This window comes from Rosa chinensis, chromosome 3 (assembly GCF_002994745.2).
Source record: "Rosa chinensis cultivar Old Blush chromosome 3, RchiOBHm-V2, whole genome shotgun sequence".
Classification (NCBI taxonomy): domain Eukaryota; kingdom Viridiplantae; phylum Streptophyta; class Magnoliopsida; order Rosales; family Rosaceae; genus Rosa; species Rosa chinensis.
In genome coordinates, this window is record NC_037090.1 from 14,783,933 (window position 1) to 14,798,160 (window position 14,228).

Here is a 14,228-nt window from a genome sequence, read left to right on the forward strand (position 1 = left end):
CTGGTTTTGGTTATTTTTTCAAAGGATGTGTAGTCATGCACACAGGACTTTCCCTTCCGAGAAAACCCAAAATGACAGTGACAACCAGCAATGGAAAATGCACGATGCATCTGATTCAAGGAATTTATTATAGGAACCCTTCAGCTGAATTTCTAAATTGTTTTGAGTCATGGAAAAAATACCAATTCGTAAACATTTTGTCTGAACGAGAAATCACTTCAACACATGCACACCAAAATTTTACTTCTTACAACAATACATCATCCATGGACAGAATCTTGGAAGATAAGACATGAAAATCATTGGAACTTCATGCATCACCACTTACACTAGTCATCAAGCCCATAGTCCTCTCCAAAGTACTTATCTACTAGACTATTTGCCATAATTCTCAAGTCTTCATTTTCATGAAACTGGAACCTTTCCATCGCTTCAATACCATTCTCTTTCTCAACAAGCTTTGGCCCCTCACCATTCGGCATCCCTCTCAAAACCTGCACAGACAAATAATGTAAAAACTGCAGTTTCACTTGCTTCCAATTACACATAAACCGAGTTTCAGATACATTATATTATAGTTCACCACAAAAGGTCAGTGTTTACTCACCAGTTCCATGAACTGTAGTCCTACTCTTGCAGCTTCAGTATCAACAGAACTAACCAAATCAATGAAACCAGGAAGGCATCCTCTAACAACAAGTGAAACCAAGTGCTCCAGAATCAGACTTGGCTTTCCATCACCTTCTGTTGGTGTAATAGGGGAAACACAGAGGTTGCCTAGTACATATGCTACTTCTTTTCGAATATCAAATGGTGCTGTGGAAAGAAGGCGTATCAGCAATGGCACTGCCTCACTTGAGTATATCAACTGCTTGTGTTCTATAGAACCAGCAGCTATATTAGACAGCACCCAAGCAGCTTCCTACATAACCATTTAACTAGGAATAAGTATGCGTGTGATTAAGGTCCACCTCATCACATAAAGAAATGTTTATTTACCTTTTTTAGGACCCTGTGTTCACTCCTCAAACATTTCACCAAGACCTCTATGATGTTACCTGAAAACGTGATATATTATACAAATGAATGAGTTTACATAATTATGTGATCAAAGAATAGTTTTCCATCAAAGAGGCACAAGTGATTCACTAGCCTGTGATTTCGTTCCCAGGGGCAATAATAGCATGGGTTGTCTGTGAATCACCAGCTATAAGATTACCTAAACTCCTTAGCACCTAGGTAGAAACCATTCTGTCAGTAAATACAATCAATATCCCAAAACGAAAATATAAAACATGTTAGAAACAGGTACTCCACCCAAATTATATGCAATCTCCACATGAACGCACCATCCTAAGAACCATTATATCATAATTCACTAACCTAAACATGGCAAACCCAACAGTTACATGAGCTCAGAAAATAGAACACGATATGTAAGAGCACACAATTTTAGCTCATTCACGGCGGCATGCCACACTTGTCTATATTCTCTTGTGAAAGACAACGTAAGATTAGCTGTTCACTTTGATTTAGAGATCCCATTTTCATAATCTACCACCAGCTAAAAAAAATCGTGCAGCATCTCAGAGGTCGGTCAAGCACATAGAATCTGTTTCTTTTGGGTTGAGGGAGAGAATATTGGTGCTTCATAATCAGAAATTTTGGAGACTGGAGAAAGTACAGCCAAAAAGAAGAAAAGGAAAGTGGCCAATGAAAAATGGGACTAGCAGCAATTAATCAAATATGACTTCAAATTATAAACCATTTTCAATCTTTATACAGATACATATTGATTGTTCCGCACCCATTATTCAAACATAGACAAGGGTCAAATATGAGCTCATCTATTCAGTTACATTTATTTCACATTACCGGAATAAGCAACTGTAAACTGTTGGATGTCGCTAATCTTTCCACAAGCAGTTGAAGGACATCACTCTTCACTAGCATACTGGTAGCAATATTTGAAAGGGCTGAGAGATACACAACCACCCATGCAACTTCAGTTGCTAACTCATCATCTCTGAATTTAACAAGGAGTTTAATATAGACAATTCATCATAAGAGAAGGCAATCCAGAAGTTTAATGGTCAATAAAAGATGATGCCAGAGCTATATACAGTGTAAGCAAAATTATTAAACTCTTACTTACGCCTTTCTCAGGTGCCGTATAATTGCATCCAATACTCCTTCAACTCTAATGAGCTCATTTGCAGCCTTTGGATTGGGTCCCTGCATTTTTAGTAAACCAATGAGGTTGTAACTAAAATCTGAAAATACCCATTGATGGCAGTACATTATCTAGAACTGACAACCATGGCGGTGAAAATTACCAACAATGGAAAAATGGACAAAGAAGAAATAGAATGAAAGAAAATAAAGGCCAAAAAAAAGTGAAAAAAGCAGCAGCAAGATAGCATTAATCGAGCTCATAATAGTTACTCAGGAAAATGGGGCAAAGAGGCCATAGGAACCAGAAGAATGAATTTCTAGAGAATACGTGCATGTGTTTTAAGACCTGCTGATTGATTTTGATACCTTGATTAGGTTTGACAGCGCCCAAGCAGCTGTCCTCACAGTTGAACCCTTGTCTGGAAGCATCATTCTTGCAAGAGGTGGTAAGGCACCCTGAGAAAGCAAAACATTTCTCAGCTCTTCTCCTTCACCAGCGACGTTTCCGATTGCCCATGCACATTGCTCAGCAACAGGCGCGGAGCTCTTTTCTGCAAAATAAGTACAACTATAGATGCGATATCAAAAGCAGCCACCTGATCTTAGGCATCTCAAACATCCATCCCTCTATGCTTAAACTTTGGAGTGAAATTTTAAAGGTAAGGTGGTACCTTACAGTCCCTTAAGTGCATTTTGTACTCATAAGCCAATTAAAATAATAAAATGAAAATCTAAGAAGAATGAGCAGGCGAGCCATTCACCTCCAAGATAAGCAATAAGTAGTGGTAAAGCTGGCAACAAAGCTTTTGTTTCCTCAGGTTTCCCTGCTGCTATGTTTGTAAGGCACCAAGCTGCCTCAAGTAACTGCAAAATATCAAGAAAAAATGAAATGGTCAGAATACTCCTGTCAGTCCTCCTTAAGTAGTTTGCTAATTTCTGCCAAAGATGCTCTAGAAGATCTCTGATACTTTAGTGCAAAACTCCATAGTTGTATCTTATTGGATTTTAGAAACCAACAGAGCATAATGCAAGATGCAAGATGAATCAGAACTTTTGAAATACTACTAATTAATAATATAACCTAGCAGAAAGTAATCAAACTCCCTTCCTTCCCTTTGTGTTGAACTAAAAAATGGCATAAAACATAGAATTACATAGTAAACTCAAATGAAACCATATCACATGAAAATGTCTCAACCTGCTCATCTGGAGAGCCAAATGAGAGGCACTGCACTAGTAAAGGCACTGCACCAGCTTTAAGAGCGGCATCAACAGGAGGGAATTCTGATCTAGACAGTAAGCGCCTGAGTTCACGCAGGGCGCTCACCCTCTTTTGCCAAGCACCTTTCCCCCTACAAAAACAATGAAGATGGTGTCAAATGGATTTTAAGAAGTCACTGAGCAGCTCCATGTTCTCACATCTTTTGTTTGGCTAATTGCTGGTTGTCGCCCTTTCCAATTCATAACATGCCATATTCATTAAGAGAAATTAAGATTCACTTACTGATGTGCAGCTGCAGACTTCAACTCTTCCACTGCTGCAGATGTTTGAGCCTCTAAGATTGGCTGCTCTTCATCGATAATCATTTCACTGTCAAGAGGATCAACACTGTCACCATTAGTCCCCACTCTACACAAGCGCTTTGCACGAACCAACGATTCTCTTCTTTCTTTTCCCACTGTAATTGCATTCTGCCGTCTCCGCTGTCCCGCAACACTCCCAACTAAAAATCCCACATAATCAGCATTGTACACATAATAGTTCAATACATATAAAGCTCAAAACTTGGTGTGACCTAACAAACTGAAACTAGTCTTATAGGCTATTGGCAGCTCTCCCACATATAAAACACGCAGAAATAAATGAAACTAACTCTCTCTTTATCTCTAAATCAACAAGAAATAGTGGGGAAAGTTATATAATCAAAGTACTTAAAGTTCCTAATTTCTTAAATTGGTTTCTGAATATCAAAATCTCCATTAAACTGCGCCAATTCAAGACATGGCTTACTTGAAGAGAACCCACATATCACAAAACCTATAAAGTATACAGCAAAAAGCTAAAGATCATATCTTTCTCTTTCCCTAATTTTCTCAGCAACCGAAGAAAGCTAAGCAGCAATGATTAGAGCAAGGCAATAAGTGACGTACCTGAGGATTTGATAGGGTCTCTTCTGTGAGAAGCCGTAGTATCATCGGCCATTGTAGAGAGAGCTAAAGGTTGAGTCTTGGAGAATGGGGAGAGGGTTTTGAATGTCAAGAAAATTGATAGAGGGCTGAAGGAGGTATTGTGCCGCGCCGTGGTGTGATGGGGCTGATGTGGAGTTCTACTTCCACCTTCAAAAGTCCTTGCATTTTATATTCAATTAAATGAATCCAAAAAAAAAAAACCATTTCATTTTGGCATTTTAGAAAAAAACAAAATTATTCTATCCAAAAACAAAAATATTAAAAGAGCATAGCCGACTCATGCCTAACTTCATTGGCCAAGACGTCCTTCATGATGCTGCTATTATGAGATTCAAATTTGCTCGCCACTTTTATTTTGTGGTGATATCATCACTCTATTAATACTTGTCACATCATATAGAATTAATTGAATACTTAAAATATAATTTTTTAATAAAACATCATGATAAACTATAATTATGTTTTATAACACATGACAGTTTTGTATTGAGTGGTGGTATCACCACCAAAATATTGGTAGTGAGCAAATTTGAATCTTTTTGTAAGTCTAGAGCTGTTTTTTTTTTAATAGAAGTTGATTGATATTCAAGAAATCAACAGCAAAGTTGGCCATAGCTTACAAACTGACATAAGAATACCGGCAAGAAAATCCGATAAAACATATCTAAGCTAATGCAAACTAATTAAAAACATTGGGAAGCTCACATTTAAGTAAGCCTATCCAAGAGTAACAGATCTTCGCCTCCTACGAAAAAATAATTCAACTAGCCCTCACTTGCCAGACACGCAATTGTGGTACAAGCGAGAGACTAGAAACGTCATAGAAGACCCATAGAAACTTAATCACCCTTGTACAAGCTTAGAACCCATTTTGAACAATTAAACAATAGCTAACTCCTTCCCATTTGAGATGGAGTTTAAATCCTCACCTATAATAATACCTTATTTTTCCTCATTTACCGGATTTCGCTTAGCTCGGCGCCTAGGAGGATGACCCTTCTTCTTTGGAGCTGGCCCCACAGAAATCGGAACCTCCACCAACTCACCCAAATGAAATTCCCAAGGAATGATCGCTAAACTAGGCTTAAATGGTTTCTTGCGTACACCCAATTTGGTGTGAGCAAAAGACCCAGCATCCTGCCCAAAACCAGATCCAATAAAACTCAGCCCAGCAGAAATAGGGCCAGGAGTAACCAACCCATCAGTCCCAGTAGCCAAACCCAACCCATGCCCAGTCAAATCCTCAATCAACCCTACTAGGTTTCCCACTGATTTTTCTGGAGTCATCGTTGCACCTTCTGCAGCAGCCCGTAACGTCGTTCCAGCCAATACCCCCTTCGACGCAGCAGCTTTCGGCCTCCCCTCCGACAGCCCAGAGGACATCACCAACCCGATGTCTGCAGGCATAGAGGCTGGCGACCTCGCCGCCGAACCCAGCACCGCCCGACTCGTCTGCTCTGGGCCCGACACCACTAATGGTTTCGATCACAAAGTCTACCACCATGACCGAACAAGCCACATGCCGAACAGAGGCCATGACATTTTTCATATTGTAGCTCCACCAACACCGAGACAGCCGACCAAAATTCAAAGATCCTTCGCACCCGGATCCTCCGCCGGATGTCCTGCACCACATGAATCCGTTGAACCGAATCCTTCCTCTCCACCGCCCCTTGATCAACCCGAACGAATCCTCCCAATGCTTTGCAGATCAAGGCTAAAGCTTTCTCATTGCGCATAGCAGTGCGTAATCCTTTCACCACCACCTAAACCTCAAGGAGGTGCAGCGACGCCGCCTCAAGGGTAGAGATGTCGTCGTAGTTGGCTAACAGCAGCATTGAATTATTATAGAACCATGGGTCCCCAGCAAGAATCTGATTCTTCACCTCCCTTTCCTTGAATTGGAAGACGAAGACATCATCTTCCTCCTGCCGGATCAACACTCTCTCCTTCAAACCCCAAACATTAGAGATCGCCGTCGAGAACGACGGGATCATCACCACCTTCTTCGATAGAAGCCGGCCACAGAGATAAAAAAAAACGAGTCATGGATAGCATCCTCTCCTCCATCAAGGCTCACAATGTTTGCCTTTGACAGTGTAGAAGGAGCCATCGCTCTCTCCTCAGCCATCAAGTCGCAAATCTCGATCAATTGAATGGCTAGGGTAGAGAAACCCTAGCAGAGCAAAGCCGACTTTTTTGATTTGAGCACCTGTAAGTCTAGAGCTGTTGACACAACTATTTCATAGTTCTTTTCCGTTTTTTTTTTTTTGCTTTCTTTTATGGGGTTTTTGACCCAGTTGTACCAAAAATATATATATTGCATATAGTTCGCTTTTGCTTTTTCCGTTTTTTTTTTTTTTTTTTGCTTTCTCTCTGTATCTCTCTATCTCGAGTTGAAACCCTAACATAGGGTTTCGTGCAATTCGGAGGCAATCGACCGAGGTCTGACTCTGGTCTAAGCCAATCAAGGCTGCTTCTAGGTGTCATTCTCGGTTTATGGAGAGGGCGAGAGCGCGACAGCAGTTGAGTGTCGAGTTGGGATTGGGATTTGGCTGATTGGTGGATCTGGGTTGACTTTTGTAGATCGGAGGCCGGTGAGGACGTTGCCAACGCGTTTTGAAGCAATAGCGTCAGAGATAAGCGTCTTTCGGAGATAGAAGCAAATTGCAAATCAGCGTCGAGAAAGGCAAAGTTCGTGTTCATGCCGGATTCGACTGGGACTTAGAGGGTTTCATTTGTGGTGCACCATGGGCAAATGGAAAGGTCGGCCACTGAAGGTGTTTGTTGCAGTGGTGATGCTCCTGCCATCTGCAGCGTTTGGTGCAATGGCTGCAAGAGGCAGAGGAAAGAGCCATGTTTTAATTAAGCTTTGGTATTGGGCTTGGAGGCTTGGAGGCTTGAGTATGGGTTTGGGCTGATTGGGCCCAAGTCAAGGGCTTGCAAGGAGGGTGTCTTGCTGCCACCCTCACTTATTACTTATTGACTTGAGCTGGTCTCACCCAGAAATTAGACCTTCTTAGGTATTTCGGGCTGACATATTGGTCTTCAAGTTCTAGTCTATTCAGATCATCTTTTACAGGAGTTGGTAACTATCTTGAATGTGACTGGTGCAAGCCTAGTGTGTGTAGGGATAGCTTCTATGAGCTTTTCGAGATGTTCATATCATTCATTCGTACCACAATTGTCTTTAGGCAGGTGAGGGTTAGATGATAAATTTTTCCTTAAGAGGCGAGGCTATTTTAGTATGTATTAGCCTTGTTTTTAACCAAGCTTTTACTGGATATTGGTCTTCTAGTGCTAGTCTAATCGGATCATGACTTTACGGGATTGGTAACTATCTTGAATGTGACTAGTGCAAGCCTAGTATGTGTAGGGATAACTTCTAGGAGCTTTCCGAGATGTTTCTATTCTTTAATTGTCAAAACAAGCATACTCGTATTTATTAAGACATGTTACAAAATTTGAGGCTCCCAAAAATTAAAGGCTCTGTGCGGCTGCACACTTGTAGTTTACTAAACGAGCGGTCAAGTGAATGAAGCCTTCAATTTAGTGGCTTTCTTTTTGTTACTTCGAAAATACGGAGTTGCTTTAGCTTTAGTCACTCGAATTTTCGATATTACTAAGAGACTTCAATCCTTATTTCTTATCCCCCTAGGCCTACTTATTTAGGGGCTCGTTAAAACCCAGATCTGTCGGTCCTCCATTCATTTGATCGAAAGTGTAAATAACGAGGCCACATTCACAACCTTATCCCTTCTGTCCCTATGTTATGGTGTAGGTTCATGAGTAGTGACTTGTCCTCATTGGTAAACATGGTTGTTTGGGTTTGCAGAAGTCTACCAAAAAATTGAAGGCTTTGCGCGGCTGCACCACCTATGCAGCCCCAAAGCCGACCTATATTAGAAATTCTCAAAGCAAATATTTACTTGTTGGACAATAGAATTAAAGGCTTTGTACGGCTGCACCAACTATGCAGCCCCAAAGCAAGCCTATATTAGAAATTCTCAAAGCAAATCTTTGCTCATTGGACAAAAGAACTTAAAAATAAGTAAAGGCGTGTTTGGTAATGTTTTGTGAAACAGTCTTTCATTTTTTAGATATTAAAACCAATGTAAAACGTGTTTGGTAGGTTTTGTTTTTAATCCTGCATAGAAAGTATTGTCACCTACCTACTAGCGACTACGACTGTCAGTGGGTGATGTCGGTTTGGGTTCGTGTTGGGTCAAGGTATTTGTCGTCACAAAAGATAAACTCAAATCTAACTCATTTAATAATCGTGTCGAAAATTTAAACTCAAACTCAACTATTTATCAAATAAATTACCCATTTCAACCCGCTTAACCTATTTAATAAATAGGTTGTGTCATGTTGACAAAATGACTTATTTAAGAGTTAACAGTGTAACCCATTTAACTACAAAAATGTATAAATTAATTAAATTCACTAGAAATTTTATAATGTTAAAGGTGAAATGGTAACCCTAGTTTAAAGTGAGAAACAAACTTATTCGACCATTATATACATAAAATATTACTTTTTTTACATGGGTCGTCTGCACGGGTTATATAAAATATATAACCCGACTCATTTAATAACTGGTTATACGGGTTCATTTCGTGTTGGTGGGTTAACCCATGACCGACCCGCTTTTTAATCATACGGGTTCAATCAGCAATATTTCATGCGGGTTTCAAGTTGTATTGTTGGGGCTTGTCGAAATTGACAGCCTTACCAATGACCTCAGCTCACGGCCCACTAGCGATTTCACTCACCAAATTCACCAATGACCTCAATGATTAACTCACAACCTCAAAGATCAAACGACAACCTTTACAGCCGATAGCCGCAACGACCGACCCGCTACTGAGCTCAAACCGGACAAGAGACTTCATCGACCGACCTACCGGTGACCTTACCCATCGAACACAACATCATCGGCAGAATAATAACCTCAGCGACCTTACCTATAGACCGGTGACCTTAATGACAAGAGGATGATCTCAAAATAAAACGGCGAACTCACTGACGACCTCACTGGCTGACGGATGACATTTAACGATCAAATTGCAACCTCATCAACTGACGACCAAAAAGTAACCTCGATGATAGACCCATCAACGACCTCAATGATTGACCAAACGGTCCAAACAAACGATGACCTCACCAACTGACTGACAACCCACCTCAACAAGCGGATGACGACCTCACTAATAGTTGTAAGCTTAACACAATTGTTGCTTCATTTTTAATCTGTTTTTTTTTTCTTTTTCTCATTATTTTTATTGTGTTTTGGATGTATTTGTACCAAATACATTTTTAGTGCTTTAAAAAAAAATTTGTTTTCTAATTATATTACCAGATGCGTTGTGAGATCTTGAAAATGCCAAATTTAATTTCTCATTTTCGTTTTGTAAAACAATTTTTAACAAAAACACATTCTAAAAACCATTATCCAAAGAGACATATTCTTTTAACTTAAGAAATGAGTTTACTTGGAAGTCTTGCCGGAACTCTTGAAAATGAATCCAAACCAAAGTGGAAGATGACTCCTCTCTTTATTGTAAAGTGAAAAATGACTCAAATATTATAGATCACAATTTCTCTATCCATTACCACATTAAAAAAACATTGAAAAATATCAAGCAATTAACTTTTTCTTTGGAATCAAAAAAAAAATCAAAATGTTTAGCTTTGTTCAACCCTTTTAAAAATCAATAACGTGATATGACATTATTCCATGTAGTTCAAGATTTAACCTTGTGGTATGTCTAGGTTACTCTCTCTAAGAGGTAGGTGGAGGTCGTGGCCTCCTGGCGGCGGTTCTGCAAATTGGGTTAGAGGAGATGGGGTATCCTTCTCATCTAGTTGCTGGGGGATTGAGGATGGCGGGGTTCCCCATCGTCAGATTCTCAAAATTGGGGGCAATGAAGAGCTTCTGTCTCAAGTGGCTTTTCACGGCAACGGCAATGGTTTCGGGTCTTTCTTGACCCGAGATGTTTGGGAAGGTTTGGCTTGTCGGGTTGCGGAGTGGAGCACCGGGGGGAGGTTTGCCTCCTCGTGATTTGGTTTTGTGCCAGGCGGTTGGGTGGTGACGGTGGCTGATGACTAGTCGCCGTACAAGGAGGCTTGTGCAGCCGGGATAACAGATGCAGCGCTGATCCGTGCTGGAGCGGGGTTGGCTGTGCTGGGAGAGGCGACGATGGCTACGACCAGCGGTGGATGACCTCCCCGTCGTCGACTAGTGGCAGTCTGGTGTGCTGCCGTACTTGATTTGGGTGGCCTTAGCAGGTCCAGCTAGGCTTGGAACCCTTATGGGCCTAGTGCTAGGGTTTTCCATTCTTTTGGGCTTCTGATTGGTATATGGGATAGTTGGGCTGCTTGGCTGTATTTTTTTACTTTTAATTATTTTATGTAAGAATGTATTCTTCTATGGCGAATGAATTCGTAGGTTCTCTCTGAGATTTGTCGCTAAAAATACTCAGAATGTCTCAGAGAGACTTATAAGGTAGATTTTGTAGGTTCTCTATGATTTTCTAGGACATTTTAGGGTAGATTTTGGCTAAACTTCATGATCTTTAAAAAAGTTGAATTATTTAGGTAATGACTCTTTTGACAGTCCCACATGGATGAGTCATTATGTGAAATTTCACTGATCAATGCAATGAGTTGACAATTCTCTAAAAAAAAAAAAAAAATCAATAACGTGATGAAAAGAAAATTCTGCTTTAGAGCTGTACTCTCCTTATAATTCCCAGACTCTTGTGTTGTTCATTGAATCGCCCGTCAACGTCTCACATTTCCGTCTCATTTCTCAACTCTCTATCAGCTCAGAAACTGCAACCCATCTCATCTCAACAACTTAGATCGATCTGCTCCCATCCTATTCTGAAGTACAGAACTTCCACAATTTAATCCCACTATCCCAAAACCCAGAATTCTCTCCCACATCTATGGCACCCCACAAAGCTGTGACGCTGACCCACGTCCGGTACCAGAAGGGCGACCCATTGGGACACTTCCTCGCCTGGGTTTCCCTCATCCCAGTCTTCATCTCCTTAGGCGGCTTCATCTCCCACTTCATCTTCCGCCGTGAGCTCCAAGGCATGTTCTTCGCCATCGGCCTCATAATCTCTCAACTCATCAACGAAGTCATCAAGGATTTGTTCCAGCAAGCTCGCCCCGCCACCTGTGCCCTCCTCGAAATGTGTGACTCCCATGGATGGCCTTCAAGTCACTCCCAGTACATGTTCTTCTTCGCTGTTTACTTTACCCTTTTGACCCAGAAAGGAATTGGGCTGTGGGATACCAAGCACAAGTTTGCTGTGAATTTCTTGCCGTGGTGCTTGGCTTTGCTGACTATGTATTCCAGGGTTTATTTGGGGTATCATACTGTGGCTCAGGTTTTTGCTGGGTCTGCTTTGGGGATTTTTCTTGGGGGTTTGTGGTTTTGGGTTGTGAATTCTGTGTTCATATGTTACTTTCCGGCGATTGAGGAAAGTGCGTTTGGGAGGTTCTTTTATGTTAAGGATACTTCTCATATACCCAATGTGTTGAAGTTTGAGTACGACAATGCGAGGAAAGCTAGGAGCGAAAAGGCTGCCAAGTCTAATTGATTGTTGAAGACTTAACTAGGTATGTGGGATTCTATGCATTGGCCTTGTTTTGCATTTTCAATTCTTGAATTGAGATATTGAATGTTGGGTTATGATTGGTCCTAGTGTGGGGCTTAAGCTGAAATTTTGTTTTGTTTTGAGTAAATTTTGTTGCTTTGGAAACTGTTTTGGTTGCCTTTGATGTAAAGAAATGTGCTTTAGGTTTATTGAGCGTTGAGTTGAATATATTAGAGAATAGATCTTAGAGACGGTAAAGGGAACACGGGTTCTAGAGTTGGATTGTGATTATGAACATAGCTTGGCTTCTCTGACCTTGTTGCTTGAAGGGTATGCTGTGAATTGTTCGAGTGCACACTTGGTTTCTTCTAGTGTTGATCAAACTCAAGTGAGTTTTGAGAGATGTTGTTAGAGTGATTTGAGGAAGTTTTTGGAAACACAACCACTTTAGGGACTTTATTAGATGCATGGTATCCTAGTCTTGTTTTTCTTGGTTTTAAGAATCTTAGGGGACCTTTACATAGTGTTTGTATATGGGACAATGCATTATGTGTTTTTGTTTTGTCTTTTTCTATAGATGATGACAACACATTCTGTTCTATTGCATGCAGAACCTAGGCGATCACTACATAAGCTTCACAGAACACATTTTTTGACATTTGATATATGTTACTGTAATATATATTCATGCCCTCTATTACCCTGAAGCTTTGATGCGTATTAACCAGCAAAGCTGACATGACAAGTATATATAGTACACTTGTTCATAATAATCGTGGGAATTGAAAGAGCATTTCTATTGTTCTCTGCTGATGAGGCATGGTGGTGCAGCACCAAATAGTGAAGTGCCAGGAATGGAATTAAAGAGAGGTAGAGATGGGACTTAGGAGAAACAGTAATAAACAAGAGATGTAATTCATTGGCATGCATAAACTGGAACAGAATGGTGACTAGTTATAGAGGCCACCACGATTCAGATTTAAAGCAAGGTGGTATAGCATAATTATGAGGCATGCTGGCATGGGTTGGGGGATAAGAAATTAGGTTAAGTCAGGTTGAAGTGCTGAACTCTCACCTCCTGATGATGCTTCTGTGCTTTTCTCAGCATCTAAATTCTCATTCCCCCATGTGTGATCATTTTTAAGGTGTTGACTTTGTTGTTGTTCCTTTTTGTGGGACCGAAATCTTCTGTCCCCATTTCCCTATCCCCACCCTGTCCCTTCATTCTGATTGGTTAACAAAGATTAAAAAATTAATATAAAGATTAAAAAATTAAACAAAAGTTTAAGATAATAATTTTTTAATCTATATCAACCAATCAGTGGCGAGGGACACCTATCCCCAACTCATTTGGGGACAGAGGATTTCCTGCCCTTTTTGTGTGTAGGGGTTGGGAAACAGTCGAGAGTGCCTTTTATCAATTGCTTTGAAAGTTTCTCTTCCTGGATTTGGAACTGCTAGAAGTTTTAGTCTATTATTTCTTTGTGGAGGATGGTTCACTTGTTCATGAGATCATAATTCTTTTGGTATTCACAAATAGTATCATAATATATCCCTGTTCTTTTTCCAGATCAGTAGCTCAAGATTTCCAGCCCAGTATAGGATGCTTATTTGCATGGAATGAGACGATTAAACATCTATCATATGGTTTGCATATCTTTAAGAAAACCCTTGTACCAAGAAAGCAGAAGCAAGTTGGACGGCAATTGGATTTTAGAAGCTCTTCTATTTTAGAAAAGAGAGTATTTCTAGGGTGCTGGAGAGAATTGTTGTTATATGCGATTATAGATTCAGGCCTTCTATACCTGTATGTGGAATCTCTGTTTTATTTGTTTGCTAATGACTTGGAGGATTTTATTATTATTATTTCCACACATGAAATGGAAGAAATTGGATGCATAAATTATTCATCGTTTCAAGAATCGCTGGCTGCAAAAGCTGCTGACTCTTCTCCTGTGCTCATATTTGCGTGCCTTTTGCATAAATCTTTTACAGAGCCAGTATAGATTCGATTAAGTGGTTTTTTTTTTTTTGAAATTAGTAGTTAAATTCATTAAATCAACCGCCAAAAGCTAGAGTATATAAAAACTTACATAAGAAAACTGGCGAGAAAATCCGAACTAATTTACCTAAGCTAAAGCAAATTATTAAAAATCAATGGGATGCTCACATTTAAGCAAGCCTATACAAGAATGAAAAAACCTCACCTCTTATTGAAAAGAAATCATTCAACTAGCTCTCACTTGCTAA

The 14,228-nt window shown here is 40.2% G+C and overlaps 2 protein-coding genes across 3 annotated transcripts; one reads left to right on the forward strand and one right to left on the reverse strand.

The window, feature by feature from the left end:
* Positions 1-111: 111 nt before the first annotated feature.
* On the reverse strand, positions 112-4,518 carry LOC112192616 (importin subunit alpha-9). Its single transcript, XM_024332418.2, has 11 exons — positions 4,327-4,518; positions 3,680-3,899; positions 3,374-3,527; positions 2,937-3,039; positions 2,542-2,726; positions 2,156-2,235; positions 1,876-2,026; positions 1,154-1,235; positions 1,000-1,058; positions 608-922; positions 112-494 (listed from the first exon to the last, which is right to left on the reverse strand). The coding sequence occupies exons 1-11, from the start codon at positions 4,376-4,378 to the stop codon at positions 330-332; spliced, it is 1,566 nt and encodes a 521-aa protein (XP_024188186.1). The 5' UTR covers positions 4,379-4,518; the 3' UTR covers positions 112-329.
* Positions 4,519-11,108: 6,590 nt separating this feature from the next.
* On the forward strand, positions 11,109-13,900 carry LOC112193784 (lipid phosphate phosphatase gamma). Of its 2 annotated transcripts, none has more exons than XM_024334011.2 (2): positions 11,109-12,000; positions 13,366-13,536. In XM_024334011.2, the coding sequence occupies exon 1, from the start codon at positions 11,319-11,321 to the stop codon at positions 11,979-11,981; it is 663 nt and encodes a 220-aa protein (XP_024189779.1). In that variant the 5' UTR covers positions 11,109-11,318; the 3' UTR covers positions 11,982-12,000; positions 13,366-13,536. The 2 variants fall into 2 exon arrangements, with proteins under 2 accessions (XP_024189779.1, XP_024189778.1); XM_024334010.2 differs by lacking the exon at positions 13,366-13,536 and adding an exon at positions 13,549-13,900 and having other exon boundaries at positions 11,110-12,000.
* Positions 13,901-14,228: the final 328 nt, after the last annotated feature.